Consider the following 15,657-nt stretch of genomic DNA (forward strand, 5'->3'; position numbering starts at 1 on the left):
AACCAACGGGTTAGGTTAACCCCCTCCCAGTGCTCTCCATGTTGGAGAGCTACAGCGCTGTGCATTGACTTCATGCCTCTTGACAGCACAAACACCACAAATGGAGAGTTGCATGAAGAACTGAAATGGCAGGTCTCAAGGGATCAAGCAGGAAAGCACTAAGCTTTACTGTTTGTTAGCAAGGGATCAGGGCCAATCAATTAATGATTTAATTACTTAGACTAATTAAGATAATGAACAACAGCAAGCCTACAATCAATTAGTTTTATCCAAACTTTCTATTTTTAGGATAGGACCCTGAGAATTACATTCTTCTTACAGGTACTTGAAGTGTGAAGGCTGTGCTACTTCAGCCTCAGAAAAAATAAAACAGAATAAACAAAAGATAAGGGTTGTATTAAAAAAAAAAAAAGTATGCAGAGAAGCAAAAAATAACTTTGCCAGAGCTAGCAATGCTACAGATCCCATCATCTGGTAAGCTGGGAAAGTATGCTAAATTTTAGCAAAATGACAGTTCTTAAAATTCTTTGCAGAGGTAAAACTTTTTTTTTTCATGAGAAAAAAATAGAATACTTGGGCACAATTATGCCCCCTTTGAAAAGGTCTGCCTAGTCTTGACAGATAAAAAATTAGATTTTGGCTTTTTTTTATGTCATTAACTAGAGCTCACCCTTTCTTCACTGTAAGTAGAGAAAGATCAGCAGAAAATAAGTCTTCTCTGTCTGATTGCTTGTCTGCTCATACAACTCAGATACCACTGAAAGGATCTTTGTCATTTTTGGAAACAGTCTGGTCAAGTAAAAACAATGTTAAATATCCAAAACCAGAAATAAAGTGAGAAGTAAGCAAAGCTGCTACTGATTGAGCTTTATGTTGTAATGCTACTTTGCTGACCTCTAATGAGTTTCTGCAACTTAGATTAATTTCTTTGATGAATTTTTCAGTCTATTATTTCCACATGGCTGCTCCCGCTTTGTTTCTACTTTGTGATACATAAATGACAACATTTCTGTACAAGGTTCCACAGACATTTATGAAAACTGGTGCTGACTTTTGACGTTAAGAGAGGAGCAGAGAAGCTAGCAAGAGAAAGAATAAAGACAGCTGAAGGGGAAAAGCGACACACAGGAAGAAGCAGAAAGGATAAGAAAAGGATACAGGAAATCTGAATTGCTGAACTAACAGGGTGAGGCCCACAGGAGATTCACAGCACAGCAGAAAAGCGGAGTCACTCTCTGGTGCCACAGAACATAGAGTAAGCAGTGGGTGGTGAAGTTCAGGTGTGGCCCGTGCCCGGGCTTTGCAGGTGCACAGCAATCCTTCTGCATTCCACCCAGGCCAGCAGAAGAGCACCTCCTCACAGCAAAAAGCACACCTTCTCAAAGCAGAAGACATCCCCTGCCGAACTCCATCTCCATTCAGAAAACACTCCAGCTTTGCCTGAAGGAAACTGGAACACGGACTGTAAGAGGTATGATCACCCAATAGTACAGGTGTAGGAACAGTACACCCGTTGCCCTAAAAGACAGGCAGAACTTGGAGCTGAGTAATCAGACTGTGACAAAAAAGAAGACTGGAGCATCAACACTGTTTTTAGACCATAGACTCTGCTGTCTTTGTGTAACTTAGAGTATTTTAGCAGAAAAAGGAAAGCACATTAATTATCAGAGAAATCTTGCACACTCTTCTAAAAGCTTTCAAATTATGAGCATTTAGAGATAAATACTACAGTGGTGAGATTTAAATTATCCTAAAATACTGTTTACACTTAAATGGTATTTGTGATGCCATTTTTTATTCACTTTCAAATCATTACTACATTAATTGTCTTTTCTGGACCATGTGTGCATTCTAATGAGGAAGAAAACATTAAAGGAACATAACTTCCCCTCCAGAATAAAAGTAATAGCATAATTTGTTTATCTTCAATAAAACAGTAGTGTTGTAATCAGAAATTAACATCACCGAAATACTTTCACTGAGCTGGGACTTAAGATCTTTTCCAAAGCTTCAATTTCAAAGCATTTGAGTATAAATGACTCAGCATATGGTATGAAATGTTATCTTTTTATTTTTCTGAACCAGTTCTTGGAAACAAATTGCAGTAGCCTTCTAAAATGATCATTCTTTTGGACACCATTGAGATCTCAGTGCCTGTTTTACCCCAGTATGGTCAAACACATCAGCTTTCCTTGAAACTGCATTACCTACCTACCCTGCGTTTTCCTAGCAGTGTTCTCCCAAATAGCAAGGAGTGCTTGCCTACCATAGTAACTTATTTTTCCTCAATCCAAAATCCGAAAGCTATTAAAATTTCCCTGTAATGTCCGAATATAGCGGTTAAGGTAAAGAAGTACAAACAAGGATTATTAATCTACCTCTTAAAAGCTAGCTTTGGATAGGGTACGGGGGTGAAACTTGTGAAAACAATCAAGAGAAGAAACCCTCTTCCTTTGAATCTGAGTCTCAGTATAGACCCTTCTTTTGCCTACAGTCAGATGCCTAACAAATATAATTTTTGAGGTTGATCTATGGACAAGAGATAGCAGTCCTTTCTGATTTAAGACATGTATAGCTCAAGCAGAACACTTCTGATGATTCGCAGTTGCAGTCTTACATTCTGTTCATCACGTAAAAAGTAAATAATAATACACCTACTAAGAAAATAGTAATATGTAATTAGAAAACTTGTCTTGTTGATATAAGGAAGATTGTAACGGCCACAGATTTGACACAAAATCTAAAAACTGAGAGGTTAAGATTTGGTCCTCTTACATTAGAGACCCCTTTTTTATTTTCACCAATCCTTCAAAATGCTTTCTTTTTAAAATGGAAAGACATGACAGATCTATTAACATCAAAGAGATCCAAACTCTTGATCTTCAGGCTCTGAGAGTAGTGCATCTTTCCCCCAATGTTAAAGTGTATTTTGCAGGGAAGAGTAAGACACTGAGCCATGCACTCATAGATAAGAAAAAAACCCATAAAAAGCATCAGATGCTAAAGACTTGGCAGATCTGCTCAAAAGCAGAAACTAACATTTATTAACAAAGGCACCTATAAATTCTCAGTCAAACAAGTGCAGATATTAGAGGGGAACCCATACAGAATTACTGGTCTATATATCTGAAGAGACAAGAAGATTTGGTGCATTCAAAACAAAAGGTGGATTTTTCTGGTTATTGAAAAGGTAAACAAATTAAGACATCTTGCTGCAGTTGGGGATCTGAGAATAATTTGGCTACGAAGATCTAATATTTTCATATAAATAAAATCTACAAATTTTATCCACATATTCCAACTTCTGTATTTCAAAATCAGATAAAGAAATTCATGGCCAAGTTTAGTTAAAAATCCTCTCTAGCCTCCTTTCACATATTCATACTTATTCAGAAGGAAAAAAGCAGAAAATTGAAATACCACTGGAAATACATTCATTAGTTTTTAGCAATACACGTAAGTTACACAGCTATGAGAAGAAATGCTTTTTTTTTTTTTTTCATCCTGCACTTGATACACAAAAAATTCCAATAAGATTGAAGGACCAGGTTTATGCAGACTTTAGTTGTCATTCAACTGTCTATACATAACCTATCGCTTATCTAAATTGAGATCAACCATGAATTGTCACAGATACTCAGCTGCTTTTCTCAAGACACCAAATGAGCTCCTGCTCTGTGTAGGTACTAAGCTACTGCCAAATAGTGTATAGCTGAGAAAATTTTTCTAAAGACTTTCTGCTATGGGAAAATCCCACACATTTTTAATGTAAATCTAAAAGCTATTTTTAATACACTCATGTTATCCACACCATTACACTTACGAGTCTCCAAAGCACTTCATTTCACTGTACTATTTTTAGACATCTATAGTTCATGAGTAAAAACCAATACTAAGCTGCTAAGTAGAATGCAAATCATCAATCTAAGAGAATCGTGTTCAGTCAACAAATGGGGAATGAGTAGAAATAAAACTTAAAAAAAAAAACAGTTCTAGTTTTTGTTTCTATCTAGACTGCAGGCATTTGTAAAAAGTTATGAATAATACCTTTCAATAGCACAATAAGAAGCAACTAATTTTTTTATGTATTAGTAAATTCTAAAATAATTTGCTATAACTTATAAGGTTCAACAAAACTTCTGACATTAGAAGCAAGCAGGCATACCCTCATGACATGACCAACTTTTGCAAGATTGCAACAACGGAATTTGTGATTTTACATCTGCATTAGTACAATAGTATACATTGTTGCAGTTCCTGATACAGGAAATTGATAAAAATCTTACTTCATAAATGTCAGAATGCAATATAAATATAAAGAGTCAAGAGCCAAATGATAAACATTTGTCACCAAAGTCGATCATAGAAAGGCAGTTGTTTCAGGCAGCTAGTGTATGTTAATTAAGTAGCCATTGACTAAAAACATTTATTGAGGTTTGTAAAAGGGATAGTATAACTACATTTTTATTTCATACAGTACTTAAAATTTTAATAAATGTATTTAATAACAAATTGATCTTTCATTAGTGCATTGCCAAATTATTTTAAGTGAATCTAAATTAATTCCTTACAAGACATTTAATTTGAAAAGGAACTATATACCGTTCGTATTTTTAAGGAAATCCTTATCCACTTGATCTAAAAAGCTGGACTTAAGAGTAGATACAATGTCGCCTTCCTAAGATGTTGTAGGATCTTTCTGAGTTGCAATTTACCTCTAATTTTTTTATACTGCATACAGCTTTAGATGCTACAACCTTTAAGTCACTTTCATCAGACCACAGATATTGAAAAAGGTCAGTGGACATGTTACACTTCTTCATATAAACAGTATGTCTGAAGACGAGGGATTATTAAAAAAAGAAAAAAAAAAGGTCACTAGGATTTTCCACTAATGTACTTTGCCTGTTAACTGTAAAGGATCAGAAGGCATTCTGTAAAGTAACTCTAATCCTCATGTCTCCTGCCCCACAGAAATGTATACACACATTGCCACACAGCTGGCTTACATGTGAGCTCTGCCATCTGTAATAAGAATACTGTAGTTTTCCAAAATTATAAAATGCATTTGCTTAAATGCTTGCTATTACTTTTCATTTTCCTTCCTAGGTTTCAATTATATCAACAGTGTGATACAAGAATCTCCAAATCAGCTTTTCTGGAAAAGGTACAGTGGTGAGTAAACAATGGTGAACAATGCTTGTTGAAAATACATGTATTTCTGAATGGAAGACAACAGCAAATGCTCTATTGGGTCACACTAAGTCTGTGTAGCGTACTAGTAGTGTCAAGAGAAGGTGCTATCTGGGCACATTAGCCTGGGCACTTTTTGAGGTGCATTCACTTCATACACCTAAGGACATTAAAGCCGGCATTCCTGCTTGCTCTTTTAGTACTAATTTATGGACATCCTCTACAGGAATTTTTGAAGTTCTTCTTTGAAACTACAGATACTGTCTGCTTCCACAAAAACATGCAGCAAACTCCATCTTTTACCTGCTTTTAATCAATCTCCTACTAACTTGCTCAAATACCACAGTTCTATTATTATGGGATGGGTGGATATCCATTCTGCTTTCACTTTATCCTCTACCCCTGTAATTTTGCAGACCTCAGCCATAATCTCCACACCCGCCTCTACCATCTGTTCTTGAAAATGGAGGAGTCTCAGCCTTTTCAGTCTCTTCTCCAGTGGCAGCTGTTCCATCCTCTGGACCATTTTAGCTGCCATCGTCTGCACCTTACTGTATTGGGTTTGCGTGGCAGCGCTTTGGTAGCAGGGGGGGCTACAGGGGTCGCTTCTGCGAGAAGCTGCTAGAAGCTTCTCCTATGTCTGATAGAGCCAATGCCAGCCGACTCCAAGACGGATCTGCCACTGGCTAAGGCTGAGCTAATCAGCAACAGTGGTAGCGCCTCTGTGATAACATATTTAAGAAGGGGGGAAAAACCGGGAAGCGGCAGCCGGAGAAGAGAGGAGTGAGAATATGTGAGAGAAACAACTCTGCAGGCACCAAGGTCAGTGAAGAAGGAGGGGGAGGAGAGGCTCCAGGCGCCGGAGCAGAGATTCCCCTGCAGCCCCTGGTGAAGACCATGGTGAGGCAGGTTGTCCCCCTGCAGCCCATGGAGGTCCACGGTGGAGCAGATATCCACCTGCAGCCCGTGGAGGACCCCACGCTGGAGCAGGTGGATGCCTGAAGGAGGCTGTGGTCCTGTGGGAAGCCCATGCTGGAGCAGGCTCCTGGCAGGACCTGTGGAGCCGTGGAGAAAGGAGCCCACGCTGGAGCAGGTTTGCTGGCAGGACTTGCGATCCCGCGGGGGACCCACGCTGGAGCAGTCTGTTCCTGAAGGACTGCACCCCGTGGAACGGACCCATGCTGGAGCAGTTCGTGAAGAACTGCAGCCCGTGGGAAGAACCCACGTTGGAGAAGTTCGTGGAGAACTGTCTCCTGTGGGAGGGACCCCACGCTGGAGCAGGGGAAGAGTGTGAGGAGGAAGGAGCGGCAGAAACAACGTGTGATGAACTGACCGCAACCCCCATTCCCCGTCCCCCTGCGCCGCTCGGGGGGGGAAGAGGTTCGGGAGTGAAGTTGAGCCTGGGAAGAAGGGAGGGGTGGGGGGAAGGTGTTGTTTTTTTAAGATTTGGTTTTACTTCTCATTATCCTACTCTGATTTTGATTGGTAATAAATTAAACTAATTTCCCCAAGTCAAGTCTGTTTTGCCCATGATGGTAATTGGTGAGTGATCTCCCTATGTCCTTATCTCGACCTACGAGCCTTTTCCTTATATTTTCTCTCTCCTGTCCAGCTGAGGAAGGGGAGTGAGTGAGCAGCTGTGTGGTGATTAGTCCGGCTGGGCTTAAACCACGACACTTACCTAACTCAGTTGTGTCTCCTCGAGATACGTGCATCAGACTGTATTCTAGTAGGCAAGATGTGAGTGCACTAAGGTTTATAAAGTATCCAATAATCTCCTCCTTTCCTTTACTTCCTCAGGTAGAATTATTCATAGTTTTAAAACTAGTTATGTCTTTTACATTAAAGACAGACAAATGGATTTCCCTTGTCACTTTTGTACTGAGTCTAGCATCTTGTTTAGTGTTCATAAAATGCATCAAGTCTTAACCCAAGAATACTCAGCTATATAGTAGCAAACTGCCATTTAAGCAGTCTGTTCCAACAGTTACAATGTAATTGTCCAGAATTAGCTACCACTTTATTGTTAAATTCTCCTCAAACTTACTAAGCAAAATTCTCTATTGCAATCTCTATCTTCTCTGCAAGAAAATATGTATACATCAGCTGAAATAAGCCTTCAGTAATCTTTTTTATAAACAAACTTAACTTATTACCAAAGATAATAAAGCATTTTCCCAGTCCTGAATCTATGTTTTTCTCTTCCCTGTGCTTTCTCCAACACACTTGTTGACACACAAAGTATGTCAACACACTTTACAGAATGAGAAACCAGGACTAGATTTGCACTGCATTATTAGCCTCGCTAAGCCAATATATGTAGGGTTAATTTGCCTTTCCACTCCCATTCATTCTACGTTTCCTTTTTAATAAAAAGATAATGTTAGATTCTACTGTGTTATCTCAACACAAGGAAATTTTTCACAAAAAACTTTCAGTTCATTTTCAAAATCATTAAAGATACTACTCTCTATTCTGGACTATTTTTTTCATTTTTAGCTATTTGGCGTTGAATTTGTTGCTGCTAAAATGTGTGTTGTTTCACTAGAACAGGAGACCAAATTAATATTTCTCTCTCCAATCCAGACATCACTTGCTGATGTTGTCAACAGTTATTTTATATATTTTTCTAAAGCATATGTGAAATTCTTGGAGGAAAAAAATGACTGAGGTGGAACTCTCCTGGAAATGCCCACATATAATTAACCCTCACTGCCATAATAAATTTTGTATCACTTTCTCTTGTTGTTTCTTTCTCCTTCTTCGCACTTGCATATGCCAGAGAAAAATCAACAGTAGTGGAGCCTCCTTTCTATCCATATGCTGCTACTGAAGTGAAAAGCACAGAGAGCTTGAAAAATTCACAGCAATTTAAAAAGCAGCTTCTTAAGCACAAACTAGAACAAAAACTCTATCCAGTTAAGTTTCATAGACACATTTAGTCGAAGAATTTATATCCCAAGAGAATAAAATTTAAAATTTATATTGCTGATTCTCCTTTCTTTTTCCCTAAGAATTGCTCCTACATTAAGATTAGGATATGTACTTTTAGTAAAATTTTAAAGTATGTAGACATGTTCTTAAGCAATCTAGCAAACACGGACACATTGGAATTCCCTGCGTTCTGACAAAGCAATAGTAATGACCCACATTCTTTTATCTGCCAGCAGTCATTACTGATGCTGCAGGGAATATACAGAAAGATAGTTACCCATACTGAAGTTTCTCCAGAAACACTTTCTGTTAACAGTTGACATTAATCTAAATAACGTGGGTTTGTCCAACTCTTTTGGGAAATTAAAATAAATCTCCCTTATCTAGATATCTTAGTGTCTGGAAAGACTGGAGACCCTGGATTTCCTGACACTGGTTTCATACATGCTCCAGAAAACCCAAAATATGTAGGGCTTTCATACTTGGGGAGATTTCTCTGACTTTACAGTCAGACACAGGCAACATTGCTAGGGCTTAAAGGCTTCTCAGAACTCCAGAGCTTGTGAATAAGCTCTGTTTGGTGTTGTGCTTTTGGGAGGTAGGGGCCTGCAACTACCTACATTAACAGCAGCTTTGAAACACACATGGAAGCAATCTTCAAAGCTGCAGAGATAAACATACAAAAATGTTCAGGAGGAGCATTCTGCATTTGTTCTTCAGTTTATTCTGTAATTCAAAGCCCTGGTAAACTATGTTTAATTCTGAATCTACACTTCACAAAATCCACACAAATCTTTTCTTCAGATTAGGTTTGAAATGTTTTGCTATGTACAGATTTAGAAATAATCCAAACACCTTCTTAAAAATTATGTGAATTGGAAAACTATATTCCTCAAGCTGCTCTCATTTTTGCTATTAATACTTGATAATTTAAAGCAAGTTAAACAGATATGGTGGTAATTATGGCTACTCTTGGAATTAAATTATTAAAATTTGCTTTAAAGGACCTGAAAAATAAGGGTTGGCTAAATCCTGGTTTATGCAAACTGCGACTAAGTCAGTATGTTTGGAATGATTGTATAATATTTTCACTCTCCCTGATTCTCCATCTCAACTATCACATATATTCCAAAGCCTTCACTTTGCTGCAGAGCAAAATGAACACATTTAGAATGGTTTGGTATAACTAGCTGTCCCACTTTTCTCTAAGACTAAAACTTTTGAGAACTGATGGGTCATCTACTTGATGTATTTTAGTATCATATTTAACAAGTACAATAAAAAAACTACTCTCGCAATACCATATACCAATTTTCATAAAATCAACTGGAAAATGTTGAACTGTAGAGAGCATATAAAAATTCCTGAAAAAAAGAATATAAAACAAAATTAAAAGCTTTTTATTTTTTCGGAAAAGGCAGTCCATATTTAAACTCTCTTGCATACATCAACATTATTAAAAGAAATAGTAATATAAACAAAGGGCTACACCTTACACAAAATGGATGCTATCATAGATTTTATCTTTGGACTTTATGGTTCTTGCTACTGCCCATAATTGAAAGCAATAATTGAAATAATCTCTTTAAGTATATCAGAGTTTAAATCTAAATCTAATATGACAGAAATTTAGTCCTAGTTTCCAAAGGTACACATACAAAAAAAGTAAATAATTTCCATGTTGGGCTTGCCTGCATATAGTGTTTATGAAGCTATTCTGGAATAGGTATTTTTTTAGTGTAAACCATGTATGCCCAGTTGCAAGACTTACTATAAGATAATTACTTTCTGTAAGATAATTAATTGGGAAGACCTATTTAAGTTAGTTTAGTGTTGTAGACAAGTGCTTAGAAACAAGAACTTCAATGTGGACTTGAAGAATGTGTTTCAGCTTGTTGAAGAAGATAAAAAATTTTAAAGGGAAGAATGGTATTAGCAGGGAAAAAAACAGGTGTTCTTTAAAAAACAAAATGAAGGGACCAAATGGAACAAGAAAAAAAAGTAAGAGTCCTCTCCTCACTAAAAGGAAATAATATAGTCCTGCCAACTGTTCGTGAAGAAGTTCAAGAAGAGCCCTGGATAACAGTAGGGTCTGGGACCCTTTTAGAAAGAGCGATACAAACAACAGCAATATCTGCAAGAGTGGAGGGCAGACCAACTCCAGCACAGCAGGAACTTTTCTTCAAGTCCTCAGGAAATCCAGGAGAAGAGCTAATCATGCTAGAAGAAGACGCATCTTTCTGTGTGTCTGCACACAGAAGGCCCACTGATCCTGTGCTATCTCTCACCCAGCCCATGAAATAGCTAATTCTGTGGAAAATCAGCATATCTCCCAAATATACGAAGTACAGTGTGTAAGAGCAAAATGTTACTGTGACCCTCAAAGAGCTCCTCTTTTAGATTGGTAAAACAGAAAAACAGTAATTTACAACTCACAGCATTAATGTAAGTATGTGGAGCCATATAAACAGGTATATGACACACAATTTAATTCATACTGTATAAGGTATACCATTTGTATATACATATATAAATATTTATGCAACTTAAAGCCCTTGCATATTAACTACCTGACGATCATAGTCTCTTTCTTTAATCTCATAGGTTAAGAAACAGAGGAATATGCTCTATGTTTTTCAGCACTATATTGTAAAGTGAATGAAATCATCAAATCTGACGAATACAGGAGACGTTGCATTGACATCTAGCTATCACAAGCCTCTTTGATTTGTGTTATGTGTATCACAACCTTTTAGTTGAAATTTAAACCAAGTCAGTGCAAGTGAACAAAATCTTGCATTAGATTTTTCTCTCTCCTTTCAAATCCAATTCTTTCTATAATTCCTTGGAAAGAGAAGGAATGCAGGAAAGGATGTGTAAAGCTGAAAAATCCGTTTCAACTGTAAAGTTCACCTTGTAAAAAAAGATTATGTTAATTTATACAAATTGTGGGCATTCGTACACTTTCTCAGTCACACCTTTTATTAGTAGTAAGCAATAAAACAAAGGTAACGTCAAAAGATAAGCCTTTTCCCATAAAAGAAGAGCTAACCAGATTAGATAAAAGCCTGACTATTTGTAATGACCATTTCATATTCACCTGGTACCTGTAAGAGTTCGCTCACTTCCTGCATTTCACAGTACCACTACCCACATGGCAAAAACTCTTAACAACAACAACAAAAAAAAGACCAAATGAAATAGAGCTTTCAAAATTCTAAACAAGTCAACAGTATTTCTAAATGATCAGGTGAGAAACTGCATTTCTGTTCTTAGAAAGTTATATTGCCCAGCTCAGTTCTCTCCTTTCGAAAATACAGAAGCAGCAAAATCAGAGGTACCTAGTCTATCAAATCTTAGCATAATTATCTGCTTATTCTCTATTCTGGAATGTCTTAACAGAGACTCTGACCTAAAATCTTGGCTAGTACATAGCACAAATGAGTTTGTCTTAAAACATTTCTATTTCTTTTAAAGAAAAAAATAGTTAATGATTATTCCATTACACTTTAGTTCCAAAATTCTAGCAGTATTTATCAACTTTTTCTTAGTTGAATCTTTTTAATCTTTTAACTTTTTTGTAATCTTCCTAATTTTTTTATTTGTAAGTATTTTTAAATTGCCATTTTCTTTCTCCTATTGGCTAACAAGAAGATGCAATAGATACTAAGTAATAACCATAGATGATATTGCAACATTATAAATCCTTCCAAGAAGATAACCTAATGTATCTTTGCTTGGCTACCCTCTTCTCTTGTAACTCTGCCTAGTAATACCTACTGATTACAAAGACAAATATACAAAATCATAAAGGATTATTTTATGTGCATTTGTGAAAGATGAGCAGTAGTATTTAAGGTGGGGTGTTTCCAGCTTACATTAACAGCACTCCTGACATCTTATTGATTAACATAACCACATGAAACTAGTAATGATCAGATAATACAACAGTATGGTATAAACAAGTGTCTAAAAGGAATAGAAAAAAACAAGTAATTAATCTGTTATCTTGAAGAGACCTTTGCTTTGTTCTCCAGTCAAGATAGCACACTAGTCCTGTAAAGAATATGATTATTAAGAATCTGTCTTTGAAAACCGTACTTATCCACTATTTATGAATACTAATTATTAATATCAATCTTAATATTGATTAATACATCATTTTTACTCTTAGTTTAAGACTGCATCTTTTTGTCCAGGCTGGTTTCACTGAGATTAACTCCCACAAAAAGATGATCTTTGTGCATCTTACAACCTTTATTCTGCATGTGACACTCTACAGATTCTAGCAGCACCACGAAGTCCTCCTAGCCCTAGCCAGCAAAGCCTAATAGCTGACTTCTACTTTGTTTCATGTTATTTAAAATAAAAAAGAATCATAAGTGGAACCCAGCAGTTTAGGAAAACCGAATTTGAAAACTCCCTTAAAAACTGTACTGGGACACCAGTGAATTTTGAAGTAAACTCCATGCTAACCTTCAAAAAAACTATCCTCCTTCCCCACAGAGAAGAATGATGAAATAGGGAACCTTCTGTTTAATGTAACATGATTACAGAAACTATACCTTTTTCTCACAAGTACAGGACTAACAAAGGAGTTTCTGGGGTTTGACTGTCTTTTTCCAAATTGATACCTGACTGAGTTTACCAAAATTAAACAATCATTCACTACTCGCCCACAGGAGGTTGGACATTCCATTATCTGAAGCAGAAAAGGTATACCAGATTCTAAAAATCTATGTTTGCCAAGCACAGAATTTACTTTTAAAATAGGTGGTATAGTACAACTGCAGAAACATCCAACATATGGGCCAACTTCCCAATTAATTATTTGCTGGCTAAAGTGTTAAAATGTCCTTGGCTTCACCTTAGACACAATCATCCCAGCTGGTCATTATCTACCTGGAAAGGGGCCAAAGAATCTCAGCTGTCAGTACTCAACAAACATGTATGTTTTGTCCTTTATATTCTTTTTCATTTACTTCACTTTCATAGAGCTACAGTTAAAAGAAGGAAGTCTTATTACACACGGAAGTGGAAAGTTTCTGAATCTATCTCTTTCATTGTTGTAATTTAGTATACCTGGAGTGCAGGTAATAACTGGAGTGATAAGGAACTCTTCAACATGCGTTTACTTAGAACTGATTTATCCAGCTTTACTGACACTGTTTTTATTCTTGTGTGTTCTTGTGTGTAATTCAACTGCTCCTTTGTTTTACACAAATGTGTGAAAAAAAGAAGTCTCCAAAAGTCAGAGCTAGAATAAAGTTATTGATTGGTGATGTATCCGCACAGAGTCAGGAAGATTCAATAGGAAAATATCCCTCAATCAAGTAAATGTTAACAGTCAGCTTCTAGTAAACCTGCAGGTCAACAGGTGGAAAGCAAATGGCTTTTCTCATTTGCACACTACTTCTGCAAGAGGACACAGGACAGCTGGGGGAAGGAACACATGTAAACAAGGCAGATCTAATGACTTCCTAATTAAAAAGAAGATATTATCTTCCCATTAACAGGTAAACTAATTGACCAAAATCCAACAGTTTCCCCTCAGTACAAGTAAACATAGGCGCCTTTCCTCACTGAATTATCACACATTTAGGCCAGCCACTAAGTTGTCAGTTCTGCTTGATTTGTTTGGATACTGTACTCCGTGACAGCTGTCGGAAATAATACATTAGAACAGCTGTTGTGGCAGTTACAAAGGGTCTGGAATTTTAATTGGACTGGATATTAATCGGGGGGGCAGTGTCTTTTTGTTTTTTTTTTAAACAAACCTCCAAAGTTAAGAAAGAAATATTCAAAGAATGACAGTTGTCTTTAAGGGACAATGCTTATCAATGTCTGGTAAGCAAGGTTGGTCTTTGTTTTGACTACGTAACTTTGTGGCATCTGATCGGGAACCGTTAGCTGCTTAAGAAAAGGGGGATTAAGAAAAAAAATTGTAAGTAAGTTGCATAAATAATCCTTTTCAAATACTAGCTGTGATCTAGAGAGGACCTCACAGTGTTTGAAGAATTACTCAAAAGGACACTCATTCCAAGACCCTTAGTAACACCAGCTGAAAACAAAACTGTTCATCATGGCCAAGACCTATGCACAAATAATAAGCTTACTTTCAGCATCAGCATAGAGTAGCAAGCACAGGAGCACCACCACTGGCCTGACTACACGCATCGTCCGACAGCTTGGCACCAGCATGCTTTGGCAGCCTTGTTCTCACTGGCTTAGAAGCCACCGCGAGCCTGTCCGGTCTGAAATTTCAGATGAAGTATTTTCAGAGCCTGTGGAACAGATAAGAAAAAGAGAAAAATACAGTTAGCAAGAATAGGGCAGAGATCTTCCATTTTTTTCTAAGCATTCACAATTTGAGGCAAAACAATTTTAAAAGGGTAAGGGAGAAAGAAAAGGAGACATGATTCTTTTCAGGCTACTGGCACATACCAGAAGATTTAAGGTCCAGTATATGTTAGCACTGTTCCAACATAATTCTCAGTGCATCTTTTCTACCATAATGGTGCACCTGTCACACCCTGGATCTTTTGTTGTATTCAACAGCACCTGCTGAATCACAAGAACTGTCATTGTTAGTGAAGTATAAGTATGATACATCACTGGAATACTCATGTTGCAAGAGGGGAATCAAAGTGGATTCAATATCCAGAATAGAAAGTCCACTTGCAAGCAGCATAACGGGAGCTGATGCCCTAGCATCTGGTAGGAATAACAAAGCAAAATCTGCTTCATGAGATGTTCTTAAAGCTAGACATCAAATGCTAGCATATTGCATAGTTCAACAAGTCTCAAAGGTTAAAATTCCTGTTGAGATTTCCTGTACATATCTGAACTATGCCTAACAGAAGAACAGAAATCCAGCATTGAGTAAAGGGCTGAGATTCCAATTCAAACCATCTCATTTATTATAATGCGGAATTGAATCTGATACACTGGAAGCACTACAGCTCAAGTACCTGACTTAAAAAAGCAGTGTCTCATTCTTGTCCAAATTTACCACACCTGAGCAATAACAGAAATTAAGGAATATAAAAATATTTTTCCCTCTCACAGGAAATACTAGAGCTAACCCCAAATAGCCTGACTTTCTCACCAAAATAACACTGAAATGTAATTTTACTTTTCAAAGGGTCTGCAACAGACAAACTTTGGCAAGTTTGATACTATCTTTTTCATTACCACACAAATGGTTTCCATGCAGTGAAGATAAAAACTAAAAAGGCAGAGAAAAAAATTATACTAATTACCATTCCACTACATAGATCTTACAGATTTGTGGGTGGTATAAAGAGCCCATTTTACAGTACAGTGCAATGCTCAAAGAATCTACTCAATGAAGAAAAGCAGGTGTTAGAAATCTATGGCTGTTATGAATCTCTTTTGTAAAACTATCTTTTGAATCAGCTACTGCCATCAAAAAATGCAAACCTAAGAAATCTTCATAGGCAAAGTGCTGAAGGCACCAGCTCCCCCCGTTCATCACTACCATCTTCATGCCAGTATTTCAAATGACAG

At 37.1% G+C, this 15,657-nt stretch overlaps 1 protein-coding gene across 1 annotated transcript in view; it reads right to left on the bottom strand.

Moving 5' to 3' along the window:
- The window catches only part of PTPRD (protein tyrosine phosphatase receptor type D), a 284,032-nt gene extending 269,704 nt beyond the window's left edge, over positions 1-14,328 (bottom strand). Inside the window, exon 1 of the mRNA XM_059833662.1 lies at positions 14,244-14,328. Within this exon, the coding sequence (XP_059689645.1) occupies positions 14,244-14,328 (85 nt within the window). The remainder of the gene's footprint in view (positions 1-14,243) is intronic.
- Positions 14,329-15,657: the final 1,329 nt, after the last annotated feature.

This window comes from Gavia stellata, chromosome Z, assembly GCF_030936135.1.
Source record: "Gavia stellata isolate bGavSte3 chromosome Z, bGavSte3.hap2, whole genome shotgun sequence".
Classification (NCBI taxonomy): domain Eukaryota; kingdom Metazoa; phylum Chordata; class Aves; order Gaviiformes; family Gaviidae; genus Gavia; species Gavia stellata.